This window comes from Rhagoletis pomonella, unplaced genomic scaffold (genome assembly GCF_013731165.1).
Source record: "Rhagoletis pomonella isolate Grant_MI unplaced genomic scaffold, Rhpom_1.0 Rhpom_scaffold_00002, whole genome shotgun sequence".
NCBI lineage: Eukaryota > Metazoa > Arthropoda > Insecta > Diptera > Tephritidae > Rhagoletis > Rhagoletis pomonella.
In genome coordinates, this window is record NW_023458556.1 from 92,781,877 (window position 1) to 92,796,324 (window position 14,448).

Sequence of the window (14,448 nt, forward strand, 5' to 3'; positions counted from 1 at the left end):
TACTCTGTAAAACTGTTAGGAATTTTAAATGTATTACTCATGTACGTGAGGGACGAAGCAATGGTGAAACCATTCTATGAAGATGTCTGCAGTTACGCCATAAATTTCCGATTTTTTCAACAATTTCAGATTTTTGCTCCAACGAAAGGAATTTCCTCGCAGACACGATAACACTTAAAAATTATTTAAATGCTAAATTTATTAGCACACAAAAACTAAAAAACCACATAAAACAGCGCACAATGACTCACAAGCGGTTGGAACTCGACAAGAACCAAATATACACTAGCATCACATAGTACACGGTGGAGAGAATACAGAGGTGGCGCCGATGACGATACCTCTACTCGGCTCTCAGTGATTTTGACAGAATCAGCTGTTTTGGTGACGTCATAGTAGAGAAGACAGCAGTAGTGATGTGCTCAGTCAATACTTTCAAGTATTGATCGATATTCGGCAACGATTTAAAATGTATCCAATACTCTCGATACTCGGTACCAAAACATTTAGATTTCAAATAAAAGCGCACACAGGCCAAAGATATGGAAAAAAACGGCTCAGGGGAGACTCGCCAATAGAGCCGATAGAGCTTTTAATACTGATTCAAATGAAAGATGTATATATGTCGGTTCCAGGCCATAACGCAGAGAAACTCTCACTTGTTTGAAGCATTTTCGTTCCAGCTGAATCGGACGATATCATTTTTGGAGGCCAAGGGGCAGATTCTATAACCAGTTAGCGACAATTTTCGAATCGGTATCGGGTTTGTTGACCTATGATATGAAATATTGTTACACCAACAAGTACGATATCGATCCGAAACTTCTCGCTAACTGGTTAGATCTCCCCCCTGAAAAGCTTCTTCATCCGTCAAAACATTTTTCTTGAACCTTGGATCGACTAAGGTTAAAACTGATAAAATAATATTTTTCTGTGGCGATAAGTTCAAGTGTTTTAGCCGATATCATATAAATTAGTAATGAAAGTTTTTTCTAAACCTGAAATGCATATAATGGCGAGGGTTTAATGTAAATAATCGGTATCGGAAACTGTGGAATGTTCTAAGGAAACATTAAACAAATGCATAAACTGCATTCGTGCTAATAAAAAATTTAACTTAGGGCTTGATAAAAATCATATGACCTTTAACCGACAGTGTCCTGTATACCAGAAAAAGCTCGAGCATAAAAGAAATACTGTAAATTACTAACAATTACAGCAAGTTTGTGGGGACCCTAGCGTTGAGTTTACGTCTCACCCAGGTGTAAAGAAAGCGCTACCCGAATATTTGCAATGCGTATATCTCAATATACAGAGTTTAGTGGCTAATAAAGTTGAGCTAGAAATACTTATAGATTTTACCGACCCGGATCTACTTTTGTGTTCCGAAACATGCCTAACTGATGACATAGAGGATACGGAAATAATGTTCCCGGCGTATCAGATGATACGCTGCGACTCACACAGTAGACACACAGGGGGAGTGATAATACTCGTTCGAAATACGCTCGGTTTTAAAACAATAACTAACAAGGCTTTAGACAAAAATGTTTGGTGTATAGTTATTCAACTCACACACTGTGATACCAGGTGGCAGCTCGGGGTGGTTTATCACTCCCCAAGCTCAAGTGATGCGGAATTTGTTACATATATGGAGGATATCTTAGCAGAAATCTCAGAAAATTCTGTGAACACTGTTGTCATTGGCGATTTTAACATAAACATGAACGTAGTATCAACCTACAGCAGAAAACTCAATGATGTTTTCTTGCAACAAGCCATGCAACAGCTGATAAATTTTAATACGAGGGTGACGGAACATTCGGAAACACGTATTGACTTGTTGTATTCCAATGATAACCGAGTTATATGCCAAAAGGTCGAGGATCATAGAATATCTGACCACGAAACAATAATGTTTCGACTAAATGTCAATAAACTAAGTGGTGCTAAGGAGGCAGAAGTAATATCCTGGGAGAGATATAACCCAGAGAACTTAACAAGTTTACTAAGGCAGTGCGATTTCTCGAACTTAAATTTTTTCGATGCTGACGGTATGGTGGAGTATATTACTCATTGCATTATGTAGGCCATGAGGCAGTTGACTTACTCAAAAATAACTCGCATTAGGCAGAGGAACAAATGGTATGATAGGCAATTGACAGAGATGAACAAGTATAAATCTAAATCCCATGAGAAAGCAGTGATGACAGGGTACTGGGGTGAATATAATTTAGTGAGAAGCAGATATAAGAAAATGGTAAGGTGTAAAAAAATTAAATACTTAGAGCATAAGGTGGAAATAAATAAGGGTGACAGCCGACTCATGTGGAAATACTTAAAGGAGGTAGTCAATAACACGGAGGTCAAAGAAAATATTGGGGAAGTGATAATAAATAACACCAACTACGTAGACAGCTTTGAAATTGCGGAAAACCTAAATAATTTTTTCGTGGACAGCATTTTGGAAATACATACCAATATAGAGTGTGTAAACTATGATTTTTTCGGGCAAAGAGCTCCCACAAGTACGCTAAAATTTGAAGAGGTCTCAACGGAAGACATTCTTCAAATTGCAAAAAAATTTAAGCGGAAAATTGGGGGAAACAACCTACTTTCTGAAGGTGTTATTAAGGACTCTGCTGATTATATGGGATATTTCTATGCCCTACTTATAAATCAGAGTCTCCAGACAGGAACAGCACCGGAAGAATGGAAAATTTCATCCGTAGTGCCCGTCAAGAAAGTTAGAAATACGGTTAAAGCTGAGGAGCTTAGGCTCATCAATACTCTCCCTAGCTTGGAAAAAATGCTAGAAACCGTTGTGCAAAACCAGCTACAGTACTATGTGGAATCCAATAAAATACTCATAAAAGAACAATCTGGATTCAGAGCTAAACATTCCTGTGAGACTGCGCTGAATCTTGTGCTTTCTCAATGGAAAGAAGATCTTAACAGACACCTTAATGTAGTGGCAGTGTTTATTGATCTTAAAAGTGCATTTGAAACCGTTGATAGGGTCCGAATGTTGGATAAACTAAAATACATTGGTATAAAAAACACTGAGCTTGACTGGTTTAGAAGCTTTCTATGTAATCGTAGGCAACAAACAATAGTTAATTCAAAGATGTCTAGTAAGATAGCCGTAGACATCGGATTACCACAGGGCTCAGTTTTGGCACCCCTCTCTTTAATATATATATAAACGATATTAAAAGTTCTCTCAAACATTGTAAAATAAAAATCTTTGCGGATGATGCCTTGTTAACGATCAGTGATAGGGAACTACCGAATGCGATTGTCAAAATGCAAGAAGATCTTAATTCTTTGTATCAATGGCTGTGTTCAAATAAACTCAAACTGAATGTGGAAAAGACTAACTTTATGGTATTTTCCAGAGCGGCAAATGCTGACTCCATAAGCCGTGAATTAAAAATCAAAGATGAAAATATCGAAGAGGTGAAAATTGTCAAGTACCTAGGAATATACATAGACAACAAACTAAAGTTTGATGAGCACGTTGAGTATACAGTCAACAAGATTGTTAAAAAAATTGGCCTTATAAAGAGATCGTGTTAGTACTTGGGAAGAAGATATAAAACGTTGGTGTACAGGTCAATAGTAGAACCGCACTTTATATACTGCCCCACGATTTTCTTCCTAGCGGGGGACTCCCATGTAGATAAGCTGCCAAAAATGCAAAACCGAGCGGCGAGATTCATCCTCAACAAACCGTATGACACACCAACAAGATGTATGCTTGAAACCTTGAATTGGTTAAGCGTGAAGCAAGAAGTTTTTTACCACGCTATGAAATTTGTGTACAATATTAAGAAGGGCAACCTGCCGGATTATCTTAGCGATAATCTCCGATATATAAATGAGACGCATACAAATTTGTTGAAAGAGAATAACAGTATAGAACAGAAGTGGACAAAAAAAATATTTTCTATAAAGGCTTAAAGTGCTTCAATGAATTACCAGAGGCTATAAAAAATTGTGATACTATCACTCTTTTCAAGCGGCTGCTATTTCACTATTGTAGAACGCAGCCTGCAAGATAGTGATGTATCAACATAGCGTGGATTGGAAACTAGGCCTTTCCAACCACCAAGATATCGAGACTAGGCGGATCGGAAACTCGGCCTTTCCGACTACCTAGACCCTTAGATAATAAACAATAAACGAGCGGATTGGAAACAAGGCCTTTCCAACCATCAACCGTCACGAAAGCGCGACTGGGTGGATCGGAAACTCGGCCTTTCTGACCACCCAGGAGATATCAATAAATGGAGTAACCCAAAAAGAATAGCGCGGATTGGAAACTCGGCCTTTCCAACCGTCTACATAACTTCCAGAAAATTCCATGCGTTTATATTGACATAAAATAATTGCAGTGATAAAGAAATAATGTTATTTAAAAATTTCTGTAGAGCATTTTGTATTTTGTATTTAATATTTAATATTTACATTTTAAATCTAAAATCTAATTATAAGAATGTTAAATCTTTTTTGTAATATAAGTCTAACAGACTGTAAAAAATAAATAAATAAAATAAAATAAAATCTTTTTTAAGTACTGGGTACCGAGTATTGGGGACAATTCAGCACATCACTAGTCGCCCTCATTCTCGCCGCTCTCAGTTGTCAACTCTACGATGACGTCACACTAAAATTACTCTCACGAATTCTGCTGCAATCGGCGCAATCTTGTATTCTATCATACTTGACATAGTAGCAGCTTTTCTAGTAATAAACATAAAGTGGTAAATTTCAGGGAATAACCGCTTTCATTTCCGGTTAAATTTGGTATTTTTTGTCAATTTATGCTTGCCGTTGCTTTTAAAATTTTGTTCACTATTTAGAGGCATTCGATTGTTCACTATTTACAGTACTCTGTGTAAATATTTCGGTGTTCACTCATCGAGGTGTTCACTATAGCGGGTGTTCGCTATATAGAGACACGACTGTAGTTGCTTTATAAAATAGTGCGTGAAAATTTTGCGAAATTTGAAAAAGACGAAAAAAATTAACAACGAAAATACACACAGATCTCTTGAATTTTCTAAAAGTTTATATACATATATCATTCGAAAAGTCTAAACTCGGTATATAGTCAACTGAGTTACAGGCTTATAAGTACGGAAAACCGGTTTTAACAGTAAATCAAGATTGTGTGGGTGTGTGACAAAAGTTTCGTATCTCGATTTTTACTTCACTCGGCAAAACCTACCTGAAAAATAACATGACTTACCGGATATTTTTACTTCATTATTTTTTGTAGCATTGGGTTATAGAGCACACAAATTTGTACTTTCTCTTTTTAATTTAAAAACTTATTAAATATAATAATATGAATTAGCAACAAGAGTTTACGGGATGTACATAGCTTCTGACTTTGAACATCGAATTCGCAGGCTCGATCCCTGCTGAAGTCTAGAAAAAAGAAGTCTGATGAACAGATGTGGTGATCTCCGAAATAGCTGCTATAACTTCCACCGCTTAAACTTTGTTGCTTTTTCAATTTTTCCTAATCTACAATCGTGGTACAAAGCTCAATAAAAATATTAAAAATAAAATGTTAATAAGCCACAATAACATTGACAAATACATAGTTTAGGAAGAGCCTGCCTGTAACTATACAATAAAGCAAACAAGCAAATGGATGGATAGAATTGACAACAACAATTACGATTTCCAGTTTAAATAGCGGCAAATCAGCTGCACTTGATAGTAGTTGGTTGAATAAGGAAAATGAATTAGCAACAATAGTTTACGGGATGTACATAGCTCAGTGGTTAACGCTTCTGACTTTGAACATCGAATTCGCAGGTTCGATCCCTGTTGATATCTAGAAAAAAGAAGTCTGATGAAGAGATGTGGTGATCTCCGAAATAGCTGCTATAACTTCTACCGCTTAGACTTTGTTGCTTTTCCAATTTTTCCTAATAAACAATCGTGGTACAAAGCTTAATAAAAATATCAAAAAAATAATAAAATAACACTAAATAGAAAAAAACATATAAAATATAACGAATAATCAAAAATAATTACCTACATACATACTTCATTATTAATTATTTCCTAATTGTTTCTAAGTACTTTGATTACTATTTATTTGAATATTTGAAACAAAATAGTTAATCATTAACATTTAAACAAACACCAAATCTTTTTTGCTGTTCAAAATTAAAAATAAATAGGTTTATTAAAGTTATTGGATTCTATAAATTTCTTTTTAAAGATATGAAAACAAAGGTAAATAAACCATCACGAAAAATATCCTTTTGTGCATTTACCTGTGTCCTTGACCTCAGACGCTATATTTCTCATTGCCTAACTAGTCATGTCTGTTCTACAGTAGTTTTCGGAATAGTTCCATAAACATGTTTTTTTTTATTAATTCGACTAAAAAAAAAATTAGGATGATGATTCCGCCTGTGAAACGATCATGTTTATTGCAAAAAATGCCGCGCTTCCTACCAATTACCCATGATGCAATAATACAAGGTGTTATCAGTTGGCAACTTCTCGCTCTAATTCCGCCATATTGACTACCTTACGTGAAACAGTGTTACTTCTTTCACTATTCTTTGCCCATTAATATAGTTAAATGCTTTTTATTTTTTCTCAGTATACACACTTTGTTTTCTTAAAAAGGCAAATTTTGTTAAGGAGAAAATGTGAAATTTTATATTTTTGCCCCATATGGGGATTCATTTCTTCCCGTTTTTCTTCTCATTCTACTGAGCTAAGGTAGTGTCAAATTGAGCTGTCACAACTGATACCACCTTGTATTATTGCCCAAGCCAAGCATGTCGATGTCGCATCCATAACGTATCGCATATCGCATCGCATATCGTATCGTACTAATGTGCACCGTGCCTTACGTAGACCCGATTGTCGTGGGAACGAGTCAAAAGCCATCGATACTATCGATAGGGCCATCGATAGTTTCCCAGTTCTAATTAAATGTTGAAGTCAGTTCAACTAATAATTAATCATTGTCAAAATGACTGAAGCTATAACCGAAATTTTTGCTGATCTACAAACTTTAAAAGGTTATAAGAAGCAGTGTGGAATGCTTCTTGAAAAGACTTTACTTGTTTTTGATTTATTTAGTACAATTTCCACTACGGATGAACAAGTAGTTAAATGCATCAACGGATTTATAGAAACTTCACTTTCTTTTTGTGACACTAGAAATGATAAACGGATAAAAGGCTTTTTAAACTGGCTTTACGACGTTTACTCTAAGAATGGCCCTGCAGAATATTATGCACTGAGAGCAATCATAAAAGTTGTGGGATTATTCCCAAAATATCGCTTGATGGGATTCAGCCAAGTATTTCAACCAAAATCCTTAATTTATAGTCGTCTAAATATGGACAAAGTAAAGAAATGTGATGATTATGTCCTATCTATTTTGGAATGTATAGATATGGGAATCAATGCTCCGGACAACGTGACTTTATCTTACCGAAAAACTATGACTCTTAAGCCGATATTGGAGTTTTTGATACGTTTGCATAACTCGTCTGAATTTAGCACCTCCAGGAACCCGCTCATAACATATTATTCTTTGAATTTGATAAGGAAACTTATTTGCGACGACAGTGATGGTCTTAAGCTTTACATGGCAGAACTATTGGGAATTTCTCTAGGATTAATGTTTTTTGGGAACCCAATTAAAGAAAAAAAGCAGTTATGGATTCGGAATCTACAGCCTTTACGATATTTCAACACCTTGCAAGACGAAGTTGACATGGATGCTTATCATAAAATTGGGGTTAAAATTGTAACGAGAAAAAGAAATCGGGGTACAAGAAACAAAGGAGTTGTGCATGCAATGCCAGAATCTGCAGCCATAATCGATAAGCCAATAGAAGATAAAGTTACGATCATCCAGGTTTCACAAAATCATTTTCATGAATTCCGACACGATGTTTATCAAAGTAATCTTAATATTAAAATACGATTAACTGCTTTATCTCTTTTGAGTGATATTACTAAATTAGCTGACCGGTATTATCTTTATTCATTTTGGCAGTCAATATTTCCCAGCGAGATGGATGATGCAAATGCTCGACACGATATCCTTTTGGTATGTCAAACTGACACCAGTTCCAGATGTCGATGCTATGCTCTACAAGTTTGTGCGGATCTTTTTTTGAACTCGAGATCTTTATTTAGTCAAGCCGAATACAAATACCGATCAACCGCATTTGTTCCATATTCACAAAAGCTTGGTTTAACTATTTTATCAGCTTATAAAGCGCTTACTATGCTTTTAGAAAAGGAAGTCCCATTACCTGAATTAATACAAGCATTAAAATGTTCAGCGGCTTTGGTTCAAGTAACTCCATTTGATAAGTTTGAATGTAGTTTCGTTCACAATTTTGTGAATGCGGTTGGGAAACTCTGCTCTCACAACGATTTAAATGTCCAAGTTTCTGCGTTTACCGTGTTGGAATGTTTGTTAATGGAACCAGAAATGCCTCTGGGCCTGCCTGAATCTTTAGGTATATTTAAGCAACGTTTACTAACATGCGAAAAGTATCGGCAACCAGTTATCAACTGTTCAGTCATGAAAAAGGTTACTGTTAATGGTGTATACAAGACTGTTCAAGAATCAGAAAATAAAAATTGGGATTTGGAATCGTCGTGGTTAGTATTGAAAGTCTTTGATAACTTGAAAATAAGCCATTCACTACACAATACAAGATGTCAAAAATTAAAAACCTGTAATACTTTAAGGATTAAAAGTCTTCATATGCTGTCGGCATTGGCTACACATTTTGAACTCTTTTTAAAGAATAATTTGGAGGAGATCGCGATGATTTTAGAGGATGCTTTAAGTGACAGTCAACTTGAAATTAGGCTATGCGGATCGAAATGCTTAGAAACATGTGTTCATCAGATGACCGCGTTTTTACATAACAATGATAATACACAAAATATTGACATCTGTACCCGTTTCTTGATTAGTATGCTACCTGTAATAATAAATTTAATACCTAGAGAAAAAGAGACAGCTGTTAAAATTACTTTGTGTGATACAATATCAAGCATTAGCGGGATCGTTTTTGAAAACTTGGTGCAGTCTATCCGAATAACTTTACTGAGTTTCTTGACTGGTATGAGCAGTGACCCTACGGAGGAAGTGATAATTCGGGCGACAGCCGTGCGAGCTTTATCCGTTTTTGTTACCTTTCCTTCAATGCGTATTGACCTTGTTTTTATTGAAAACACGGCAGGATTGATTTTAAGATTAGCAAAAGATAAAAATATTGCCGTACGAATTAAAATTCTTTGGTCTATGGGAAATATTAGTGATGCCTTGCTAGAAAATAGTATGGATGCATCCAATGAATCAATTTCGGATGAAGTATTGTTGAACCTAATTAGATATTCAACCGAAGCTTGCAATGATAATGATAAAGTGCGCTGTAATGCTGTTCGAACTGTAGGCAATTTGCTAGGACTACTGTCTGAAGACCATATCAAGAATATCTTGGATAGAACTCTTATCAAACTCGCTATAACGATGTTAATTGATGGTATACGCTCTTCCGGAACATCGAAAGTCAAATGGAATGCATGCTATGCGGTCAAAAATATGGTAAACAATGAAAATATATTTTTATGCACCAATCTTTATGAAGGTTTCAACTGGCGATCGTCACTTTATCCGACCCTCTGTCATGTAATTTGCAACCACTCGAATTATAAAGTAAAAATTAATGCAACAACTGCTCTAATTCATATATCTAAGAGAAAATATTTCGGAGAATACTATGAAATGATATGGAACACAGTAATTCGAGCTATTGAGCAATCTTATAACTTACAAAATTTTTACGAATATAATCACAGAGACCACTTTCAAGAACAGTTATGTCTCCTTATATGCCACGTCATAAAATTTGCTGCCTTACATGATTATACTATGTTCTCTCGAATACTCACGGGAAAGTTAGAAGTAGTACAAAAGACGTGGATTAGGGTAACGACCCGCATGATTCCGGAAAAAGCAGCACCTTTACTCTCTTGCTCATCAAATTTAGATGATTTGTTGAAAAGCGATCCGACTTTGACTCCAGAATATACAAACGCTATTAAACTTGTAAGAGACTCTATACCATTCTGCTACTAAATAAATATTGTCTTGAAATCAATTTGTTTATCTTTTTCCATTGTTGTTGTTGTAGCGGATACACCAACGCCGCCCAGTTCGGTTAATATCTCAGTTATTATCGTCAAGTTCCACTAACGGAAGCCCCAAGAAGCGTGCAGATTCAATGGGGTCGGTGCACAGGTACAAAGGGTGTCGGGTTTTCCGGGCATACGAAGAGATGCTTCGAGTTGTGGGGTGTCTCCGCATGCCGGACACTCATTTGGCACATCTGCGTCTAATCTGCTCAGGTATGCGTTTAACCTGCTGCAGTAGCCAGAGCGAAGTAGAGATATTGTGGTTCTAGTCTCCCGAGGCAGATGAAGCCGTCTCGCCGATGTCCGGTGGTTGTTCGCCTAGAACGGCATTCACAGGTCTGGAGTCTACATATCTTGAGACTGACTCCCTGTGAATGCCGCTCAGGTACTGTCGGTAAGCTGACGGGTCCAGACGTTGTTTAATGAACCTCTCGACTTCGTCCGTCACTTCGTAGAGATGCCTCCTAATGTGCCTGGGCGAGGGTACTTCTGCAAGCATTTTGTCTATTTGGGTGACCACGTCTGTGGCCCAAGTCAAGTGTGGTCAAAGATTACTCGAGAGTATATTGGGGTTATTCACCGTCGAAATTGGGGTATCCTCGACGTGAATTCCCAGCGGTAGTCTGACCTCCTTCGTCCAGGTGGTGAACATGATCGCAGAGGATTTTGTAGGGGAAAGGTTTAGGCTCCTTACAGTGAAGAAGCGAGAAAGTTCCGAGAGATACCAGTTTACTTTCGAACACTCATCAATTCCATTCCCAGACGCCATTATCGAACAATCGTCGGAATAAGAGACAATCTAGACTCCCTCTGGTGGTTGAGGGAGCTTTGAAATTTAGTAATTAAACAGTAATGGGGAAAGGACACCACCCTGTGGAACCCCGTGTTTTATTTTTCTGATATTGCTCGATTTGTCTCTAAACATTACCGATCAGATAATTCGCCGACCCCCGCTTGAGCCTCTGTGGGAGAGAGGAAGCCTCTATGCATTCTAGTAGCGTAGAGTGACTGACGGTGTCAAACGCCTTTGACAGGTCCAACGCTACTAGAATAGTTCTCTCACACCGACGGTTGCGGTTTAGGCCACGTGTTATCTGCGCGTTTATGACGTTAAGTGCTGTTGTACTGTGCGTTTTACGGAAACCATGCTGATGCTTCGCTGGGGTCAGGTGTCTCGTGAAATACGGGAGCAGCAAGGCCTCTAGTGTCTTCGCTACCGGGGAAAGGAGTGTTATCGGGCGATAAGGTTCTCCTTTGTTGGCTGGTTTCCCCGGTTTGAGCAGTGGGACCACTCTTCCCACCTTCCAGATGTCTGGGATGATGAGAGTGGCCATTGACAAGTTGAGGACCTCCGTTAGGTACGCTACCCCCGCAGGACCCAAAATTTTCAGCATCAGCATGCATATTCCGTCGGAACCCATGGCTTTGGAGGCTTTCGCCTTCCCGATGGCCACCTGAACTTCACCGCAAGTGAAAGCAAGGGGGGCACAGGTTGTTGGCAGTTTGTGCAGCCTTCTGGTCACTCGACGCTTGGCTTTGTCCACCGGAGGATGCAGTATGAACTGCCGGCTAAAATATCTCGCGCATCGCTCCGGGTCCGACGAGGCATGGTCGCCGAAGGAAATTTCGACTCTGTCGTCGTGCTTCGTCGGATTAGACAAGGACCTCACGGTTGACCAAAGCTTGCTCACACCAGAGGTGAAATTGCAGGTCTTCAGATGCTCTTCCCACTTCTTCGGCTTATGTACGTTTACTAGTTGCCGAATCTCCGCGTTGAGATCCCTGATACGGGGATCTCCGGGATCGGCCTGACGAAGGCTATCACGCTCATCGGCTAGAACAGCCGCTTCGGCAGGGAAGTTTGGACGCGGGTCCGATATACATCCTGCCGATATGAAGCGAACTGCAGCAGCAGTGACAGCCCTGCGGAACTTACGTTCACCGAGATGGACGTCGGTTGGTGTGGGGAGCGCTGTGAAGGTGTTTTCGGTAAACTCCGCGTAACCTTTCCAATCAGCTTTAGAAAAGTTGATATAGGTCCGGTGAAAGCCGTCATACAAAATTCAGAGAAAATTGCTAGACTTGTCACAGTAGACCTACCGGACATGAAACCATGCTGATTATCGGAAATTAAGCGTTTGACTGTAAAATACAACTTCTGCTTAACAATATATTCAAACAGCTTTGAAACAGTCGACAACTTGGCGATGGGCCTGTAGTTGGAAACATTGGCCCGTAGTCATAGTCAAAATAAAGTCGACTTTAAAGTTAGTTGCAGCTTTTTTGACAGATATCCCATTGAAAATTATGTCAAAAAGCTGCAACTAACTTTAAAGTCGACTTTATTTTGACTATGACTACGGGCCATTGCTTTTGTCACCACTTTTAAATATAGGGCTAATGAAGGTAACTTTCCAGGCATCAATGAACTCGCCACACCCAAGTGATTTATTGAATAGTAACAGAAGTGGGTTTGCAAAGGCCAAACAATTCTTAAGAAGATACGATGATAAGCCATCAACGTCTGTCTGCAATGAGTATTTGATTTGCAAAATGCCATCAACTACATCATCAAGAGATAATGAGAGCCTGCCAAAGTTAATTGGAGAATCCACAGTTGGAAAAAACCCTGAGAGGTGTCCGACTGTGTCACAAAATTCGAGCGGAAGAAGTCAGCAAAAAGATTTGCAGCGTCAGAAGAAGAAGAGGCATGGGTCCCATTATAAAAGACTTCCGAGGGAATACTAGAGCCCGATTTTTTTGAATTTACATAGTTCCAGAACGACTTTGGATTCACCTTGATATCCGTCTCGAAACTACGAATATACGTGCTCTGAAGAATTTTACCTAACTTTTTAAACTCTCTCGAATCTTTAAAAGCAGAAATTTTAGTTGATTTGAATTTTTTGTAAAACTTAATTCGCAAATTCTTTAGTTTCTTAGTATACCACGGGATTTTGTAGCAGTTTTGTTTTTTTTAGCGGAATATTGTTCACACAGATTTCATTGACTCTATCTTTAAAAATAGTATAACAGTCCGTAACATCGAATCCAGAAAATAGTGATTCCCAGCCTGTGGAGGAGATTTCTAGGTTGACAATATCAAAATTGCAACGCCTAAAATTAAAACTAGGCGTTAGATAATTCGAACAGATACTTTGGCAATCGCACCGTCGTTTTCTTGCAGAGCACACCGCATAGAAAGAAGATCAGAATGCAAATTATCAATTTTCGACACTAGCTTGTTGTTTTTATCGCGCTGCGCAGTGATACAGTTGAACATTCGGTTATTGTCGGCTCGAAGAGAGACAATAATATTATACAACGATCCCAAAGTTATTTCTTGTTGTTGGGTCTTGGCTTCAATCGGAGTATTAACAGACTGTTTGACCGAGGCTGCCGATTTCAAATTAGCACTTTTTAGAGAGTCGGATTTAGCTACAATATTAGGCGAAGCACTTTGCTTTTCATCCAAAGCAGGTGGAAGCGGGGGAGACGAACGGAATGACCGTCGACGAATGTCCGCGCAGACTTTGCATAAAAAGCCCTTATCAGAACTGGCGAGAAATTCAGCATCAGCTTGCTTTATACCAACACAAGCCAAAATGAAAGAGTTCATTGCACTGAGCGCACTGAATCGATTGTCGAGACCGACCAACCTTTTGGTTACATATGCAAGGCATTTTAGATTAAAGCACAGAATAATGATTTTTATGTTATCACTTATCTTGTGCTTGTTATCACAAGAGTCACTGTCTCAGATTGATAAAGAGTTCACATTCGCACAATTGTATCAACATTTAAGATCGACATAGTCACTCTCACGCTAAGATTTACTTTGTAATTCGATTTGAATTGACGAGCAAAGAAAAATACGTCTGCTCAGCACGACGGTTGACGGGGGCCTCGTCGTCGTCGTATGGGCAGCTGCTGCAGCTCGCCAGACCTAACCATAGGCAGTGCTGGTCTGATAAACAGCGTATACGGACTTTAGCATCGGACCATCTGTCCATAATCATCTCGATTGATAAACCAGCCGACTTTGCTTCCGCGGATCACCGGACCTATGTCAGATTTTCTAAAGCTGACTGGAAAGGCTTCGCGGATGTTACTGAAAGCGCCTTCACTGCACTACCCATACCAACCGACGTTCACGTAGGTGAACGTAAATTCCGCAGGATTGTCTGCTGCTGCAGGTCGCTTCATCCCAGCAGGATGTATTAACCCTTTATGGCG

General features: G+C 38.6%; 1 protein-coding gene across 2 annotated transcripts; it reads left to right on the forward strand.

Annotated features, from left to right (window-relative positions):
* The first annotated feature begins 6,834 nt into the window (after positions 1–6,834).
* LOC118734187 (HEAT repeat-containing protein 6) lies at positions 6,835–10,178 on the forward strand. Of its 2 annotated transcripts, none has more exons than XM_036463909.1 (2): positions 6,835–7,955; positions 8,051–8,135. In XM_036463909.1, exons 1-2 carry the CDS (start codon positions 7,013–7,015, stop codon positions 8,074–8,076), a joined length of 969 nt encoding a protein of 322 aa, XP_036319802.1. In that variant the 5' UTR covers positions 6,835–7,012; the 3' UTR covers positions 8,077–8,135. The 2 variants fall into 2 exon arrangements, with proteins under 2 accessions (XP_036319802.1, XP_036319801.1); XM_036463908.1 differs by having other exon boundaries at positions 6,838–7,061; positions 7,204–10,178.
* Positions 10,179–14,448: the final 4,270 nt, after the last annotated feature.

Excerpts from the sequence above, each read along its gene's own strand:
- LOC118734187 (XM_036463908.1), top strand. The coding sequence starts at position 7,331 with ATGGGATTCAGCCAAGTATTTCAACCAAAATCCTTAATTTATAGTCGT.